The sequence below is a fragment of the Meles meles genome, chromosome 17 (genome assembly GCF_922984935.1).
Source record: "Meles meles chromosome 17, mMelMel3.1 paternal haplotype, whole genome shotgun sequence".
Taxonomy (NCBI): domain Eukaryota; kingdom Metazoa; phylum Chordata; class Mammalia; order Carnivora; family Mustelidae; genus Meles; species Meles meles.
Window position 1 is genome coordinate 20,960,107 of NC_060082.1, and position 16,610 is coordinate 20,976,716.

General features: G+C 40.4%; 1 protein-coding gene across 1 annotated transcript; it reads left to right on the forward strand.

The window, feature by feature from the left end:
* The first annotated feature begins 2,006 nt into the window (after window positions 1–2,006).
* RGS2 (regulator of G protein signaling 2) lies at window positions 2,007–5,326 on the forward strand. The gene is made up of 5 exons (XM_045983656.1): window positions 2,007–2,160; window positions 3,183–3,284; window positions 3,386–3,447; window positions 4,017–4,183; window positions 4,470–5,326. Exons 1-5 carry the CDS (start codon window positions 2,051–2,053, stop codon window positions 4,662–4,664), a joined length of 636 nt encoding a protein of 211 aa, XP_045839612.1. The 5' UTR covers window positions 2,007–2,050; the 3' UTR covers window positions 4,665–5,326.
* Window positions 5,327–16,610: the final 11,284 nt, after the last annotated feature.

Consider the following 16,610-nt stretch of genomic DNA (forward strand, 5'->3'; position numbering starts at 1 on the left):
CTATTATGAGCTTAAGACTTTACAAATCTCTGGGGCATTATTTTGATATTTTAATAGCATTTACACATTTATAACCTAATTAATTCTGAGTTAATTCTTTAGTGGTTTCTCTACCTTGGATAGCTATAATTCCTTTTTCACACATATGCAAATTAATAATGCCAAATTTCTGTGTGCCCCTCACATGAGTCACATAACATCTCATGAGATTGGCGATAAAGGTACACTACTCTTAGTACAGATGAGAAACTGGGGCTCCAGGAGGTGTGATGAGACAGTCTCAACAGTTACGTAGCACTTATTGGTTAAACTGAGACTCTAATAAGGTCTCCAGACACAGGTCCAGCTCTCTCTCCTTGCTGTCTCTTTGTCAGAACTCCTGGACCTTCCACTATAAGTGAATTCTACCATCCGAGGTTCTAAGTGAATAATGTATAATCAGGAAGTGAAAATAGATGGAAATATGCGATGTTCTTTTACAGATAAAAGAGTATATGCATGAGAAAAATAGCATTCTTACATTTCACAAACATATTTTAAAGTACTTACTACTGAGACCTAAATGGCTTTCCTTTCCATAATAAAGTATGGCTATTTTCTTTAGTAATAATTGCCCATTTTACCCTACAAGTCAAACTTGGAGCTCCCAATTACTGGCAGCTCACTTTAAGACGCTAAACTAGTTCCGATTTTCTTTAAGCAGTTCTAATGCAAATCAGGGAGAATTTTGCAGCCTAATCACTACCTTGCTGTTAATCTTATTCTCTACTTAAATGCTCGACGGGGAAACCATTTGAATATTCCACTGTACAGTTCTGTTACCTGAAATCAAGTAATTGTGTTGAGGTTATCTATTGTGGAGGCTCTCTGTCCTTCCAACCAAAATATTTAAAGCTGGCTACAGTAGAGATGATTTTTGAGGAAATAACAAGTTAAACTTATTCAAGTAAACCACTAACGTTTCCGCCTCCTCTCTACCCTTCCTACCTCTCCCCTCTTTGCAAGTTATTTAGTGTTCTGGTAAATTCTAAGGCAACCAGGAATGACTCAGGAGGAAATCCTGCATCCTTGCATTCTTAAATAAGAATGGCTCTGGCGTATTACAGTTGCGAGGTCTTGGTGTTTCCCTCTGTCTCAGCACAGGGCGATCTGTGATCTCTGTTCTAGAAGGAAAAGCAGCTAAGGACTCCGGAGAAATAGCTTGCAACCCCACGGACAGACCCAGTCACGTATCCTTTGGTGATCAAAAAGGCACACACAGTTAAAAACACTATGGTCTGATGAAGTCACTTTCTCCAGTTCCTTCCCTATTCATCATTCATTCCCAAACGTGTTCAAGAGGCCCCGGTCACACCACCTGCCCCTGAATTGTCAGGGTTCCTGCCTTTCATCTTTTCCTTCCCCGCAAACTAAATGGAGTTGCAGAGCGGAATAGGTGAGGGTCTCCCAACCGCCTCAGTTTGCAAACCAAGAAATGAGGGGTGGGAAGAGCGCGCGCTCTCAAAAGGGGTGGGAGGGGGCACATCTTATTTCAAAATAAGGCCAACTCTTCTCTGGTTCCCTACAAGCAAGTTTTGCCCGGCGGGGAAGCAGCACTCCACTCCGCGGTTAGGAGCACGTAAGCGTGGGGGAGGGGAGCGGAGAGCGAGAGTGGGGGGACCCCCTCCCCGCTCCCGCCTCCGGCCCGCGGCCAATTTAGCTCCCTCCCTTCGCCGGGGGCCGCCACCCCTTGAGAAAGGTCGCTGGCCGTGGCTCGCTGCTGGGCTTCTCCGTCTGCTCCCACACCAAACCCCACAAGCCGCCGGGTCTGGCACGAGTGCGCACGAAGCAGAAGCCGCAGACGTCAGCGGGTATCGCTTGGAGACCCTTCCGCAGCGCCCGAGACTGCCGCAGGCTGGGGGCTGACTCCGCCCCATGCCCGGCTACAACCGACCAATCGGCGCCCTCTGGGGGCGGGACCGGCGGCCTGAGGCCCCGCCCCACCCCCTCTAATAAATGTGGCCACGCACATTCTCTCGCAAACATCTGCGGCCCTAGCAGGAGGTGGATAATGCAAAGTGCCATGTTCCTGGCTGTCCACCACGACTGCGGATCCATGGACAAGAGCTCCGGCAACAGCCCCAAGAGCGAGGAGAAGCGGGAAAAAATGAAGCGGACCCTGTGAGTATGGCTTCTCTCCCGCCACTCCCGCTGCGGACCTGGCTCTCCCGGTTGCTGCAAACGCGATACATTCCGGCTCGGTGTTGATTGACATTAGGAAACTGTAACCTGCGCTTCTGCAGGGGGAAAAAACGTGGAAAAGGTCAATTTGCTAAGCAAGGTTAAATCCATGTGTATGTACTGATTTTGTTACGTGAGCAAAGGAGTCTCGGTAGTTTAGGAATTGAGAAAATTTTTGAACTGGAGGCGGTGGTAGATGCGCCTGAGAAATTGCGGGTTGGCTTTTTGTCCCCTGCATTTACGATAACATCCGAGCATCCTGTGGCCGAAGGGCATCCCCAGAAATGGTGCCTTGCATTACAAGTTTTGATCAGCTTACACAGCTTCTGGAAGGAGTATTTTGGTCGGTTCTGATTATATTCGTTTTAAAAAATGGAACTGCATATCTGACCCACCAAAGACTGAAACGAATCCTTGTTGTGCATCATCTGCTTAAAATGAGTGTTGTAGTTGGGGGTGGGGGGCTCAGTCACACACACGCGCCCACGCACACACAACTACCTCCCTCATGGCTTCTAGTGTGGTCCAGAGCCTCCTGCTCTACGGGAAATGAATGCTGACTGGCTCCAGGCAGTTCTACTGGAGGTTTCAAGTGTGAAATGTCTCAGAATTATAATTAAGGCTGCAGAAAAACTGCGGCCTTTTGTGGGCCAGAAATAGCATCTGCCTTTTGAAGTATGCCAACTAAATTCATTTAACTACCCTAGTCATTTTAAGTAGTCTTACTCTTGGTTATAAAAGTAGTACTTCTGTTCAGATGAATGGATGAAACTAATTGTGTTTGGCACGTAGGTGCTAGGTTTAAATGTAAAATGTGTAAGACTGACTCGAAGAGTTCTTGTTTTGTCTTATTTGGTTTGTAGCTACTGGGTGACTTTATTTGGTAAAAATGCCTCCAACTGCCATAGCAATGTAAAATGTTCCCACTTAGTGAGTATCTTTTTTTTTTTTTTTTTTTTTAGATTAAAAGATTGGAAGGCCCGTTTGAGCTACTTCTTGCAAAATTCATCCTCTCCTGGGAAGCCCAAAAATGGCAAGAAAAGCAAACAGCAAACGTTCATCAAGTAAGTTGAAAATCTTGTACTAGAAATGTGAATCGCTAGCTGCTGTGCTGGAAAGAGGAACTGTGATGTGCACAAGCTAACGTGCAGACTTTCTGTTGCAGGCCTTCCCCTGAGGAAGCACAACTGTGGTCAGAAGCATTTGATGAGCTGCTGGCCAGTAAATGTAAGTCAACCTGTTGAATTTGATCCATTTCAAGTATCACACATCTAGAAGAAGCTGTTCACACAACAGAAGAGCAGATTGCCCAAGGGGAATTCAGCTTTATAATCGCTAAAAATATAATGCCTATTTTTCTCCTTTATTTCCTAGTATTTAACCATGGAAATGCATGGTTTATTCACTGTAGATAGGGAAGAAAAACTAGCCAAAATTATAGTGGCAGTTCCTCTTCCTTAGGGTTGAATCAGCTTTTCCATTGCATACAATGTTTCCAGGAGGTTTAGTTCCCAGAGAATTTAGGTTCCCATATAAATATTTGCATTAATAACAAAGTTAACTATTTATATTTTTGTAGTAGTGCACTAACTTAGGCATTTTGCCTATTAGCATCTTAGCCTTTAAAGAGCTAAATTGAGAGGATTACAAGTTTGAGTGAAATCAAGAAAATTGCTATCATCTAGAAATAATAAAATATAGGAGTGTGAAAATGGTAGTTCTGGAAAAAATTTAAGGGATTAATTGGTCACCCAGTTCACATTCTGTATGCTTTCTTTTTCCTCCTCCTTCCCCAGATGGTCTTGCTGCATTCAGGGCTTTTTTAAAATCTGAGTTTTGTGAAGAAAATATTGAATTCTGGCTGGCCTGTGAAGACTTCAAAAAAACCAAGTCACCCCAAAAACTGTCCTCCAAAGCAAGGAAAATATATACGGATTTCATAGAAAAAGAAGCTCCAAAAGAGGTAAGAGGGAAACAACGTTCTTCATTGCAGCATATTTTGAACACTCTTAGCACCAACACAAAACAAAAGACATCAAATTAAATTAAAGGCTAGGGGGGTGGGGAGTAAAATGGTTTTTGGAAACTAATTCTAGTTTTTAATTCGATTAATTTCATTTCTTAAATCACCTGGCTAATGAAGCTTATCACACATTATGGTTTTTGCTTCTTGTTTTCAAATATCATATAGGTATCAATCTCTAGTTCTGAATATGGAATAAACCACTTTTTTTTTTTTTTAATTTCAGATAAACATAGACTTTCAAACCAAAACTCTGATTGCTCAAAATATACAAGAAGCTACAAGTGGCTGCTTTACAACTGCCCAGAAGAGGGTCTACAGCTTGATGGAGAACAACTCTTATCCCCGTTTCTTGGAGTCAGAATTTTACCAGGACTTGTGTAAAAAGCCTCAGATCACCACTGAGCCCCATGCCACATGAGATGAGAAAGGGAGCCCAAAAGTGGAGGACATTTCATTTTTTTCCTAAGGGGAAAGGCTGTGACCTGCCAAAAAGACTGACCTTGAATTTAGCCTGGGTGTTCAGGAAACATCACTCAGAACTATTGATTCAGAGTTAGTGCATCAGGAAGGTGGTAACTGTCTAGGAGAAGCTTGTATTGGGACAGCTTCCATAGCTGTGTCCAGGACACAGGGAGAAAGTGGTCTACATGGTGTGTCTCACACTGGGAAGGCGGGAATGTGAGACCCCAAGGTATGATGTGATACTGTTGGTCCAAAAGCATTTAAAAATCAATAGGTCTGGGATTATGTGGCCTTAGCTAGCTGGCTGTATATCTTTCCCTAAATCAGTCCATGTTACCGCATAGTGGTTTTAGTTTTAGTTATTTAGCAGTAAGTAATGTTAAAATGTTTACTGTGTGCAAGGGTGTTGAAGGTCTTATGACTACAGATCATCAGTACTGTTGTCTCATGTAACACTAAAACTGAAACGGTCTGTATTTGAATTGTTAAGTGGTGTAATAGAATGAGTGCTGTCATGTAGGAAACTACATTGTCCATGATGAGTGCCAAAAACTGTCCTGAAGGCAGCTAAACTTTGACGTGGTCTTTGAATACATTTAATAAATTTATTTTGATAAATAATGTTGAATATTTGGTTCAGATGTTGGGGGTTTTTGTGGGTTGTTGGAGGAGAGGAGACTGTTAAACTGGAAATATGGCAGATACAAGTGAAACCTCTTTCCAGTAATTAGGAGTATCCTAGGTGATATGCCTGTCCCATAAAAATGGACAGTGCTCAGAAATGAGAAGTGATAGGAGTATGCCTTCTCTGCAGTTACCTCTTTTTTAAACCTAATAAACATTATGAACGCCAAGAGATGTCAGACCACCTCCTTAAAACCACTCTGGGGTCAAACTTTCTAATATAATCTTACAAAAAAAAAAAAAAAAAGAATCAAGCTTATTGTTAATAAAAACAAACAAAAATGACCTTAAAACGCTTCCTGGATATCTACTAAAGACTAGCTAAGTATAAGAAGTAAAATAATAGGGGTGCCTGGTGTCTCAGTGGGTTAAGCCTCTGCCTTCGGCTCAGGTCATGGTGTCAGGGTCCTGAGATTAAGCCCCACATCGGGCTTTCTGCTCTGCAGGGAGCTAGCTTCCCCCCTCTCTCGGACTGCCTCTCTGCCTACTTGTGATCTCTGTCTGTCAAATAAATGAATAAAATCTTTTAAAAAAATGTAAAATAATGTAGACAAAGCAGCAGAGTAATTCATAAAGCTCTGCTTCGCAAATGAAAAAGGAAGCCAAATAAGGTAAATGTAGGACTGCCTTTTATATTTCCCTTTGTTCCTACTTCCCCGACAGGGTACAGACATGAACTTCCAAGATGCAAACGTGAAATTGGTCATCTCCATGATCACTACAAAAATCAGAATTTTCCTGATTCTCCTGACTTCATCTGGCCAATAAAGAATCTGGTTATGTTACTTTAGCTAATGATGCAGGCAAAAGAAGCACACTTTTGTTTCTTAAACTTAATTTAGGAATGTGCTTTTTTTCCTAGTTGAGAGTGAGAGGCCTTGAATCTGTTATTTTTCAAACTGGTTATTTAGAAAAGGAATACTCTTCTCCAAGAGGCTTCTTTCCCACCCTCCTTGATTACAGTCTTAAAAAGGAAGGAGAGCCCTCATCTCAGATTTGCAAGACCTGAGCTGAGGTAATAATTTCTGACCTCGGAAGTCCATCATCCTTAGTTCCTCAGTATACACCTTCCCATCTATCCCACTGCCTATGAGGTAGTAAGGGGCTTTAGAAATTGTAAATGACTTTAAAAAAAAAAAAGCATCCTGATTTGCCAAAAGAAATTGACAAGTGCCTGGGTGGCTCAGTGGGTTAAGCATCTGTGTTTGGCTCAGGTCATGATCCTGAGGTCCTGGGATTAAGTCCCATATGGGGCTCCCTGCTCAGCAGGGAGTCTGCCTCTCCCTCTACCTCTTCACCTGCTTGCGCACTCTCTCTCTCTTTTAAGTAAATAAAATCTTTAAAAAAAAATAATTGACACCACTACCCCCATCGTTTAAATACTGTTTCATTGTTTTTCCACTAATTTTCATTTTAGCCAAAGTGTCTGGTACCGACAGGCATAACCTCCATGAAAGACTGCCTCCTGCATTGCCAGCAACCAGGATATCACCAAACAGGTGCTCTGTAAATAGTGGTTGAATCAATGAATTCTGAACGGTTATTGACAGAGACATTTCTTAAGAGAATAAGTATGTCAGGTCTGCCTATGCCTTAATTTGGAAAGGTTTTGGCCAACAGAGAAACTCAAAGAGTCATGCCGTATATTTCAATTCATTACCAAGTCCTATTTATTTTAGCTCAAATACATTTCTAGCCCGCTTTCCATGGCCACCCTCATCAAAGATGCCAATATCGGATGCATGTCAGGACTCCCCTCATTCTTAACCCCTACCTCCATGTGTCTCCTGCTTTTTAATTCTGGGAATCCTTTTCTTTTTTTTCTTTTTTTTTTTTTTTTCTGGGAATCCTTTTCAAACATAAGCTTGATCTTGTCTCTTGTTGCTTATAAACCCTTGACAGGTCTTCCAAACAATTAGGATAAAGGCATTATCCCTAATATGGCCTAGCACCTGCACAGTTTGAACCCTCCTTCCACTCCAACCTCGTCTTCGCTACATTTCCCCAGCTCTGCTGGTCACACTGACCCACTTCCGTTCCCACTGCAGGTAGCATGCCCACTGGTCCACGGAGCCTTTGCACGTAATAGTCCCTCTTCGGGGAATGCAGTGTTAGCTCTTACTCATCATTCATAGATCAGTGCAATTGCCACTTCCCTAGGGGAGCTTTCCCTGACCTCCTTATCTAGGTCAGATCCCTTTTTAGACATTCTCATAGCACCAGATTCTCTAATTTAGAGCGCTAATAGAATTCTCATTAATTGGTACGATTACTTGATAATCCTATGACTCCTCCCCCAGACTGTGGATAGCACAATTTGAGGGCAGTGTCTTTTGCTATTCATTGCTGAATCCCAACACCTAGCACCTTGCCTGACAGACACACAGCGGAAGCCACATAAATCGTTGCTGAATAAACGAACAAGTATTAAAAGGTCTTATTAAATAAATTTTGATGAAACAAGTATCTACCGATGCACAAGGAAATAGTACAAGGTTTTAAAAGGCACATTGGCTCAAATGTCTGAAAATACCTGCAGAGTTTTTCCTTTGGCAAAAAAAATAACTACGTCTTACTCAGCATGTTCTCTATAACTTTTGGCCTTTAATCGAAGAAGAGGCCAGATTATAGTAACAAAAAACAAGAGTTTTGACTTTTTCAGGGCTGCTAAAAGCACAAGCTTTATTCAGGTGGTATTTTCCAATGTTCTCTAGTGTGGAACAAACAGATATAGATTCAAGATTAGAAGCCACATACCTCCACAAATAAATATCACTTAATGCTCCAGATTCTCCGAGTTCATACATTTAAGATCCACAGTCTATTCATTTTGATAGTATTTCACTTTTTCAAAGATTTTCAGCTTAGGAGCATTTCAAAATACAGCAATTTCTTGCAGTCCCACTGAAAAAAAAAAAAGAATAATTGCATATTTTCTGCCATGTGAGCATAGAGAGGCAACAGATGGGTTTCAATAACGTGGCTTAAAGCAATCACTCAAAATTTCATAGGAAATGGGTCTTTGGTAGGTTTGTGTGTTTGTCTGTTTTACCACAATGTTTGATCAGGGCCAGCAGGGAGTCTCTTACTGCTGGGGTGCATTGTGCATTTGGACTTTAAGAAAGCCCCACCCTGTACCAGGCACTGGCCTGTTTCTAACTTTGTTTTCCTGTGTTAGTCCCATCACAGATAAAAAAAGGAGTTAGTCTGACTTAAGGGACTTTGCCACTATTAAACAGTGAGCTTTGACCTTCATGGAGATTTCTGTGTACTGGCTTAGATGCCTTTTGACAATTCTGGAAAACAAGTTCTCCTCTTGTCAATGGCAAGGAGATGAGGCTTATTTTTGGCATTCTAGCTAAAGAGTAGCACGGAGTTGCTTGAAGTGACAATAACAGCCCAAAAGAGTGCCTCCTATGACCTGAAGGGCAAAAATAAATAAATAAAAGGAATCACTTGTAGGGTAAGAGGTCCATTGTAGCTTAAGGTGACAGGATTCAACAAAGTTCTGATATTAGCCATTTGGGGCCCATGGTCCTGCATGACCAGACCACACTCTGTGTGGAGAAAAAGACCCAGGATGGGTGTAGAAGTGAAGCCCAGGACCAGGTGATAGAAGGTTTTTGAATATTAAAGGTTGGGATTTTATTCTGAGGCAACAGACACCAATCTCAACTAAAATGTATAAAAGTAACTTGGGCAGCAATTTGGAGGATGAATTGGAGGCAGGGAGATGAGCTAGGAGACCGCACTAATAGCCCAGACAAGAAATGCCATGCACCTAAACCAGGACAATGCCACCCAATAAATAATTCAATGTGACAATAGTAGATTATACATCACCTACGCTATGCAGAACACAAGTCTGTGCCATGGAGGAAATAAATATAAAGACATGTAAGATACACAGCTTGTCCTCCAAGAGGCACCCATTAAAAATTATAAAATAAGGGGCACCTGGTGGCTCTGGTCAGTGTCTGACCCTTGATCTCAGCTCGGGGCTAGATCTCAGGGTGGGGAGTTTAAGCCTCACATTTGGCTCTGTCCTGGGAAGGTAACCGACTTAAAAAATATATATGACTGGGGCGCCTGAGTGGCTCAGTGGGTTAGAGCCTCTGCCTTCGGCTCAGGTCATGATCTCAGGGTCCTGGGATCGAGCCCTGCATTGGGCTCTCTGCTAACCAGGGATCCTGCTTCTTCCTCTCTCTCTGCCTGCCTCTCTGACTACTTGTGATCTCTGTCTGTCAAATAAATAAATAAAATCTTTAAAAAATCATATATATATATATGACTTACAGAATAATGTACAAAAGTTAAAACACCAGGTGGGCTATGATTGATGATTAATTACCAAAAGAAAAATGCAAATACTTTTAGTTAGAATCTGTCAAGAAACAAAGTAAAGTGGCGTTTTTGATGAGATTTAAAGAATGAGTAGATTTAATAAGGAGGGAGGGGAAAGTACTCAGGGTGGAGAAATGGTTTAACTTAAGGGGAAAGTAAGATTAGGTCTTGTATAGTACTATGACATTTTTGTAGGCAGATAGTTTCTGTGAGGATGTATATTTGAAAGCTGTTTTGTTGATTCAATTTTTTGGCAAACATTTACCAGGGTTTCTCTGGGCAAGAAAGATGTGAAGGAGCAGAAGAAACGGTCAACTACCGAGAAGGACAGGAAAAGAAAGGCTGGGAGCTCAAGCTCAAAACTAAAAGCTACACTTTATTTTTCTTAAAAATGGATTTCAGTAAGATGATCAACCAGCCTAGTCATCAGGCTCTATGGAATCTTCCTTCAGTTTATCCCAGGCATCTTTCCCTTCTCCTCCTACAGCCAAGCTTACATACCATGGTTGTCATTCCCTCCCCTGGACCTGGGTAGACCTCAGGTTCTGTGTCCTTCTAATTCATTCACTAGACTGCCATTTGAACATTGACATATTCACATCACTCTTCCTACCAGAAAATATGCAAACTCTCTGGTATCCCCCAAATCAGAGGAAACTCCAATACCTACAGATAAAAATTCTTTGTTTTGTTCTGCCTATCCAGTCTTAGTTTCACCATCCAGAAGCAATCAATGCTGGATTCTCTTATTGTTCCTGAGATACACTATTTTTCTCCCATTATTTGATCAAAGTATCCCCCATGTTTAGAACTGCTCTGCCTTCCTTTAAATTTAACTCATTTCTCAAGGCTCAGATAAAGTTTCACCTCTATGAAAGATTGTCAAGGGTGTGTCAGTCTTATCTTCCAACTAAATGGTCAATCACAGTACCATTTTGGCTTATTTTACTTAACTTTCAGAGTAATAGTAAGGTTCCAAACATGAAGGATACTCAGTATCCATTGATCATTGATTAACTCATCAGCTCATTGATTGATTCCCAAACTCTTCCATAAAAATGCATGCAGTGAAAAAAAAAAATAACAAGCAATGATATAAATGATTTCATTTGAATTTGCTAAGCTCATTTGTAAAAAAATTTTTTTCAGGAGTCTGCGAAGCTTTTTATTTTGTCTCTACATTTTTGCCTTGCAAATTTAGAGGGGGGTAAAAAAACTAAACTATGTGGATCTTGGATAATATCCTAACATTAGATTTTCTGGAATCCCAAGTTAATCTGATATTTATATGGTTTAAAAACTGCACTGACCTATATGGAAACTTCCCTTAGTTGTGAGACTTGAGTGTTTATTTAGCTGGTGTGTAACTTAGACATGTACAGACGTCATATCAAAGTCAAAATAATGAAAAAGAGAGAAGACCCAAATAGGAAAGTGAGAAGAAACTATTTGCGGCCGTCTGCTATGGGGTAAGAAGTAACTTGGTTTTCTTGGTTATTGTTTTGCCTTTTTTTTCTTTTTTAATGCATTTGCAACTTCCAATCTCAGAGGCCCATTCCACATCCATCGCAAAAGATCCTCTCAGTCTTTAGCTTCAGAACACAATCACAAATTTTCTATAATAAGTGCATTTTGAAACTGCAATACTGAAACACCAAGAAAATATGCAGTTTACATGACCTGTGCTAGAGTCTGAGAAAAACCAGATATAAAGCTTTGCTTTCACAAGCAGGTGGTGCTTGGTTGAACTTTGCCCTCTCGCACGGAAGTTAATGACGTTAAATCTCCATTTGGCACAAAGCAGTGCATTCTCATACAGAGATTTCACAGAAGTGGCCACTGAGCATGGTAACCTCAGTGTCAGGACTTAAAGTTCTACCCCTTTCTTAGTTCTTCTACTTCTGTTTCAGATTCTAGAACTTTGTAAACCCTGTAACATTCCACAAACGTGCAAGTAAGATGATTAACGTTGTAGGACAGCTAGTAACAATGATTTCAAAAGTAATTTTGGTCCTCATACAACTATTTTTAGAAAAAAAAGTCAATAATCCATTTACTACTGAAAATGTTAATATTGATGAAGTATCTCTCAACTTTGAGTCATTTTTTTTTAAATTCAGAGAATGTAGAAAGAGCCCAGAAACAACATTGAAGATAAAATCAGGAAAGTAGTGCTATCCAGTAAAAAAGTAATATGCCACATACATAACTTTTAGTTTATATTTTATAGCCTCATTGAAAGATGCAAAATTTTTAGTTTTATAGCCGCATTAAAAGATGCAAAAAGATTGGGGCACCAGGGTGGCTCAGTGGGTTAAGCCTCTACCTTCAGCCCAGGTCATGATCTCAGGGTCCTAGGATCAAACCCCACATCAGGCTCTCTGCTCAGTGGGGAAACTGCTTCTCCCTCCTTCTGCCTGCCTCTCTGCCTACTTGTGATCTCTCTCTCTCTCTCTCTGTCAAATAAATAAATAAAATCTTAAAAAAAAAAAAAAAAAGATGGGGCCCGTGGGTGGCTAAGTGGATTAAAGCCTCTGCCTTTGACTCAGGTCATGATCCCAGGGTTCTGGGATCAAGCCCCGCATTGGGCTCTCTGATCAGCGGGGAGCCTGCTTCCCTTCTTCTCTTTCTGCCTGTCTCTCTGCCTCCTTGTGATCTCCGTCTGTCAAATAAATAAATAAAATCTTTAAAAGATGCAAAAAGAAATGAAGTTAATTTTAACAGTGTATTTTATATAACCCAGTATACTCAGAATAGTACTATCATTGTGGCATGTGATTCATATGGTAAATTACTAAAGAGGTATGTTATATATTTTTTTCTTATTAAGTCCTCAAAATTAAGTCTTCAAATTAAGTTTCATTGCATCTGACATGTGTTTATACTTACAGCATATTCAAATGCCCACTAGTCACATTTCAAGGGTTCAGTAGCCACATGTGTCCACCTTATTGCACCACATAGCAATGAAAGTTGAATCTAGAAGATAGATCACAAACCAAAATAAATTTATACTTTCCTATTTTTTTTCCAGTGCCCAAATACATTTCATAGCCAGCGGTTCTCAAAATTCTTCACTACCATGTGGGCTTTAATTGAGAAAAGTATCTTCTGTTTCCCATATGAAGGCAATGAAGCTAGATAGCCACAATTCAAATCCCACCTCTCTTGCTTGCTATATGACCAAACATGGACATATTATGGAACTTTTTTGTGTGAAGTTTTATCTATTTAAGTAATCTCTACCCCCAACATGGAGCTTGAACTCATAACCCTGAGATCAAAAGTCACATGCTCTTCCTACTCAGCCAGCCAGGCACGAATTTCACTGTCTCTCAAGTAGAAAGCAGAGGAATAATAGACTGCCTTACAGGTTTTTTTGTTCCTTTAATTTTTTTAAATAAATGGATTGATACATGCAAAATACTTACAGAAGTGCTAGCAAACAATGTTTAGTAATAATATTATTTATTTAAGAGTTACCTATTCACACTGCTTTGCATCATTTTCTAGACAAAAGTATTGTCTAGATCAAAAACTATTGTTGACTGGAAGACCACTAACTCAATTAATACGAAAACCCTGACTTGAGTGAGTCAGTTTCTCAAAATAACCGACTCCTGTGCTCATTAAAATTTTTTTTAATTTTATATATGTTTTTTTTTTTTTAAGATTTTATTTATTTATTTGACAGAGAGAGAGATCACAAGTAGGCAGAGAGGCAGGCAGAGAGAGAGGAGGAAGCAGGCTCCCCGCGGAGCAGAGAGCCCGATGCGGGGCTCGATCCCAGGACCCTGAGATCATGACCTGAGCCGAAGGCAGCGGCTCAATCCACTGAGCCACCCAGGCGCCCCTAATTTTATATATGTTTTGTTTTGAAGAGAGCACAAGTGGAGGAAGGGGTAGAGGGAGAGAGAATCTCAAGCGGACTCTGTGCTGAACTCCAAGCCCAATGTGGGGCTCAACCCCACAACCCTGAGATCATGAGCCAAAATCAAGAGTCAGATGCTCAACAGACTGAGCCACCCAGGTTCCCCTAGAATTATTATAATTAGAATATTGCTTTCACGCATTCAACAATATTCATCCAGGTACCCAATAGAGCAATGGACAAGATCTATGGTCTCTGCCATCAGGGGAACTTTAGCTTCAGTGGATTGCCTCTGTATGTTATCCTTACTTACATCTAGCACTGGGATGATGTTGTCTGCAAGTATTAGAAAAACCCAATCAAACTGGCGTGAAAATACACAAATTCAAAGCTAGGGTAGATACCCTGAGCTCCTGCTGTTATTCGGCACTCCCTTTCACTCAGTGCTCCTCTATACTTCAGTTGTGTCAACACAGCAAAAGATTGCTCCTCCAGTGATAGGGAAAAAAGTTTATTTCTTAAATCTAATTAGATCAACTTGTCACCATCCACAGAAGAAATCATACACAGATTGGCTTAATGCTGGGTTTTTGAATGATCATGGGTCAAGGGTATGGAATCACCAGGATTCAATATAACTCTTTAGTCTAGAAGTGAGATCATGCCTAAGGAAGCAACAGGTAGCTGAAACAACTTGGGGTTTTGTTAGAAAGGAGGAGCTGAAACTGTGTGGTCAATTGGCAATGTCCATTACACAATGCTGAGAGGAACTTCTTTTGATATATTGTTCCGAAGTGACAGAAGAGACAGTCTATGATTCAGTAAGCACGCGGGGATGTCACAAAATGGGTCACTGCTAAATAAAACCCAGAACACACATGATTTTTATCCTGACTGCATGAATTGTCTTTATCAGTTTAAATATGGATGGAAAGTATTAAAAGAGAAAATAAGTCTAATACAAGGAATAGCTATAGAAATTTGATTTGTCGCTCCACTTTCCAACGTTTTGTGTGTGGAAATGTCACTTCTATGAGTCACAGTTTTCTCATTCAGCTCTCAAACAAACATCTCTTAGCCTCAAGTTCTGGTGGGTGGGGGGGATCAAAAGATATAATTCATATGGAAAACATTTGTAAGCTTTTAATGCAAAATAGAAATCATTTATTATCATTAATAGGAAAATCAAAGCTTTCAAGTTTGGGGGAAAACGGTTCTCAATGCTGTATCTTTCATTTCATGAGTCTTCAGCTATTATTGCTGATATGATTTAATATAGGCCTTATGTTAACATATGATTTTTGTGTTCCAACTACTTAGACAACAACATGCATTTCTTCTGAATTTGTACAACCTGTTACAAAAATAAATACTTCCTTGCTCAACAGGCATTCTGCAAAAGTTAAAACCAAACATGTAAATATTCTAGGTGGGACTGAACAAAAATATTCTTTTTTTTTTAAGATTTTATTTTTAAGCAATCTCTACACCCAACATGGGGCTCAAACTTACAACCCCGAGATCAAGAGTCACACACTCCACTGACTGAGCTAGCCAGGTATCCCTGAACAAAAATATTCTAAGTATTAAATATTTTATCACAAAAGGCCTATTTTGGAGTAACAAAATTTAATCTGCTGTTTTAGTGCTGTCTGTTTGTCCTTCAGTGATTACTGCCCTTCTCCCTCTACTCCTCTACCATCATTATCTATCTATCTATCTATCTATCTTCCTTGTGTCAGGCCAATATTACTTCTTGGGCATTGCCTGTTCTCCTGGAATTAAAATTTTCTCTTTCCAACTCATCCTACATATGGAAGCAGATTATTGCTCATAAATGCCAATTCATTCAAAAAGTTTCATTGTCTCCGTATTTCCCGAGTAGCATAGAAAGAGCACTAGATTAGAAGTCAACAGAATGAGAATCTGGTCATAACAGCATTAACTGCCTGGTTAACCTGGGGATTGTCACCTCTCAACTACTTCATCTGTAAACACTTGACTGGGTCTCTAAAATCTCTTCTGGCTCTAAAATCCTGCTTGGCTTTGGATATTCCTGAAATCCATCCCTATCCTTACAATTTTAATTTTTTTTCCCCAAACAACCTAACATAAAAATCACTGCTTTCATCCATCTGCTCTCCTCCCTATCCCCAAAAGCAAAGCCAACATCATTTCACTCATTCTGGCCTTCTGTCTGGACAGGCCCCCTACGCCATTTATCCTACCTGTATCCTATATATTTTTCGAGACCCACCTCACATTCCCCAGGCACACCAGCTTATCAATCTTTGCCTCCAATCCTTCATTCAACAAAAATTTGCTGCATACCTACTGTGTGCAAGGCACTGGGGACACCATGCTGAATAAAAGAGAGAGATTTCCTGCCCCTGTGGAATGGACATTCCACTGGAGTCAATAGTTAATGAATAAGTGAATAAATGAGAAAATTCCAGATTATGACAAATACCTAAGAAAGAAAGAAATTAAGTGGTCAGATAGGGAAGGGACAGGATGGTCTGAGAAGGCATGTTTTAGCTGTGTAGTGTTGTTACGTGCTCCCTGAACTTGTGTTGACTGACCGATTAAACCAAAGCCCAGCTCTGCTTTACAACAACAACTCCTCTTTAAATAAGAGCCTTAAAACTTGTGTTAGCTAAGCCGTAACTTCTTATTAATTCCAAAATAATTTTTATCCATAGAAAGGATCATTTCTGAACCAACAACATATTGCATTCAGTATTTTTTAAGTTCTAAAAATTAAGAATCCCTTGAGGCATTTCTCAAATCACTAAGGATACTAGGGTACCCACATTTTTTTTGCTAATGTCATTTTCATACTCCAGGCTACTGTCCTTCTGATTATTTCTTAATGGTTTATTTCCTCAGGTGGCATCCTGCTTCTCTCCCTAGTGCCCTATCATGTCGCTGACATTATCACCACCCACTCCATCCCCTGGGCTGAAAACCTGCCACTATATACCTTTTTATGAGGGTTAGAAA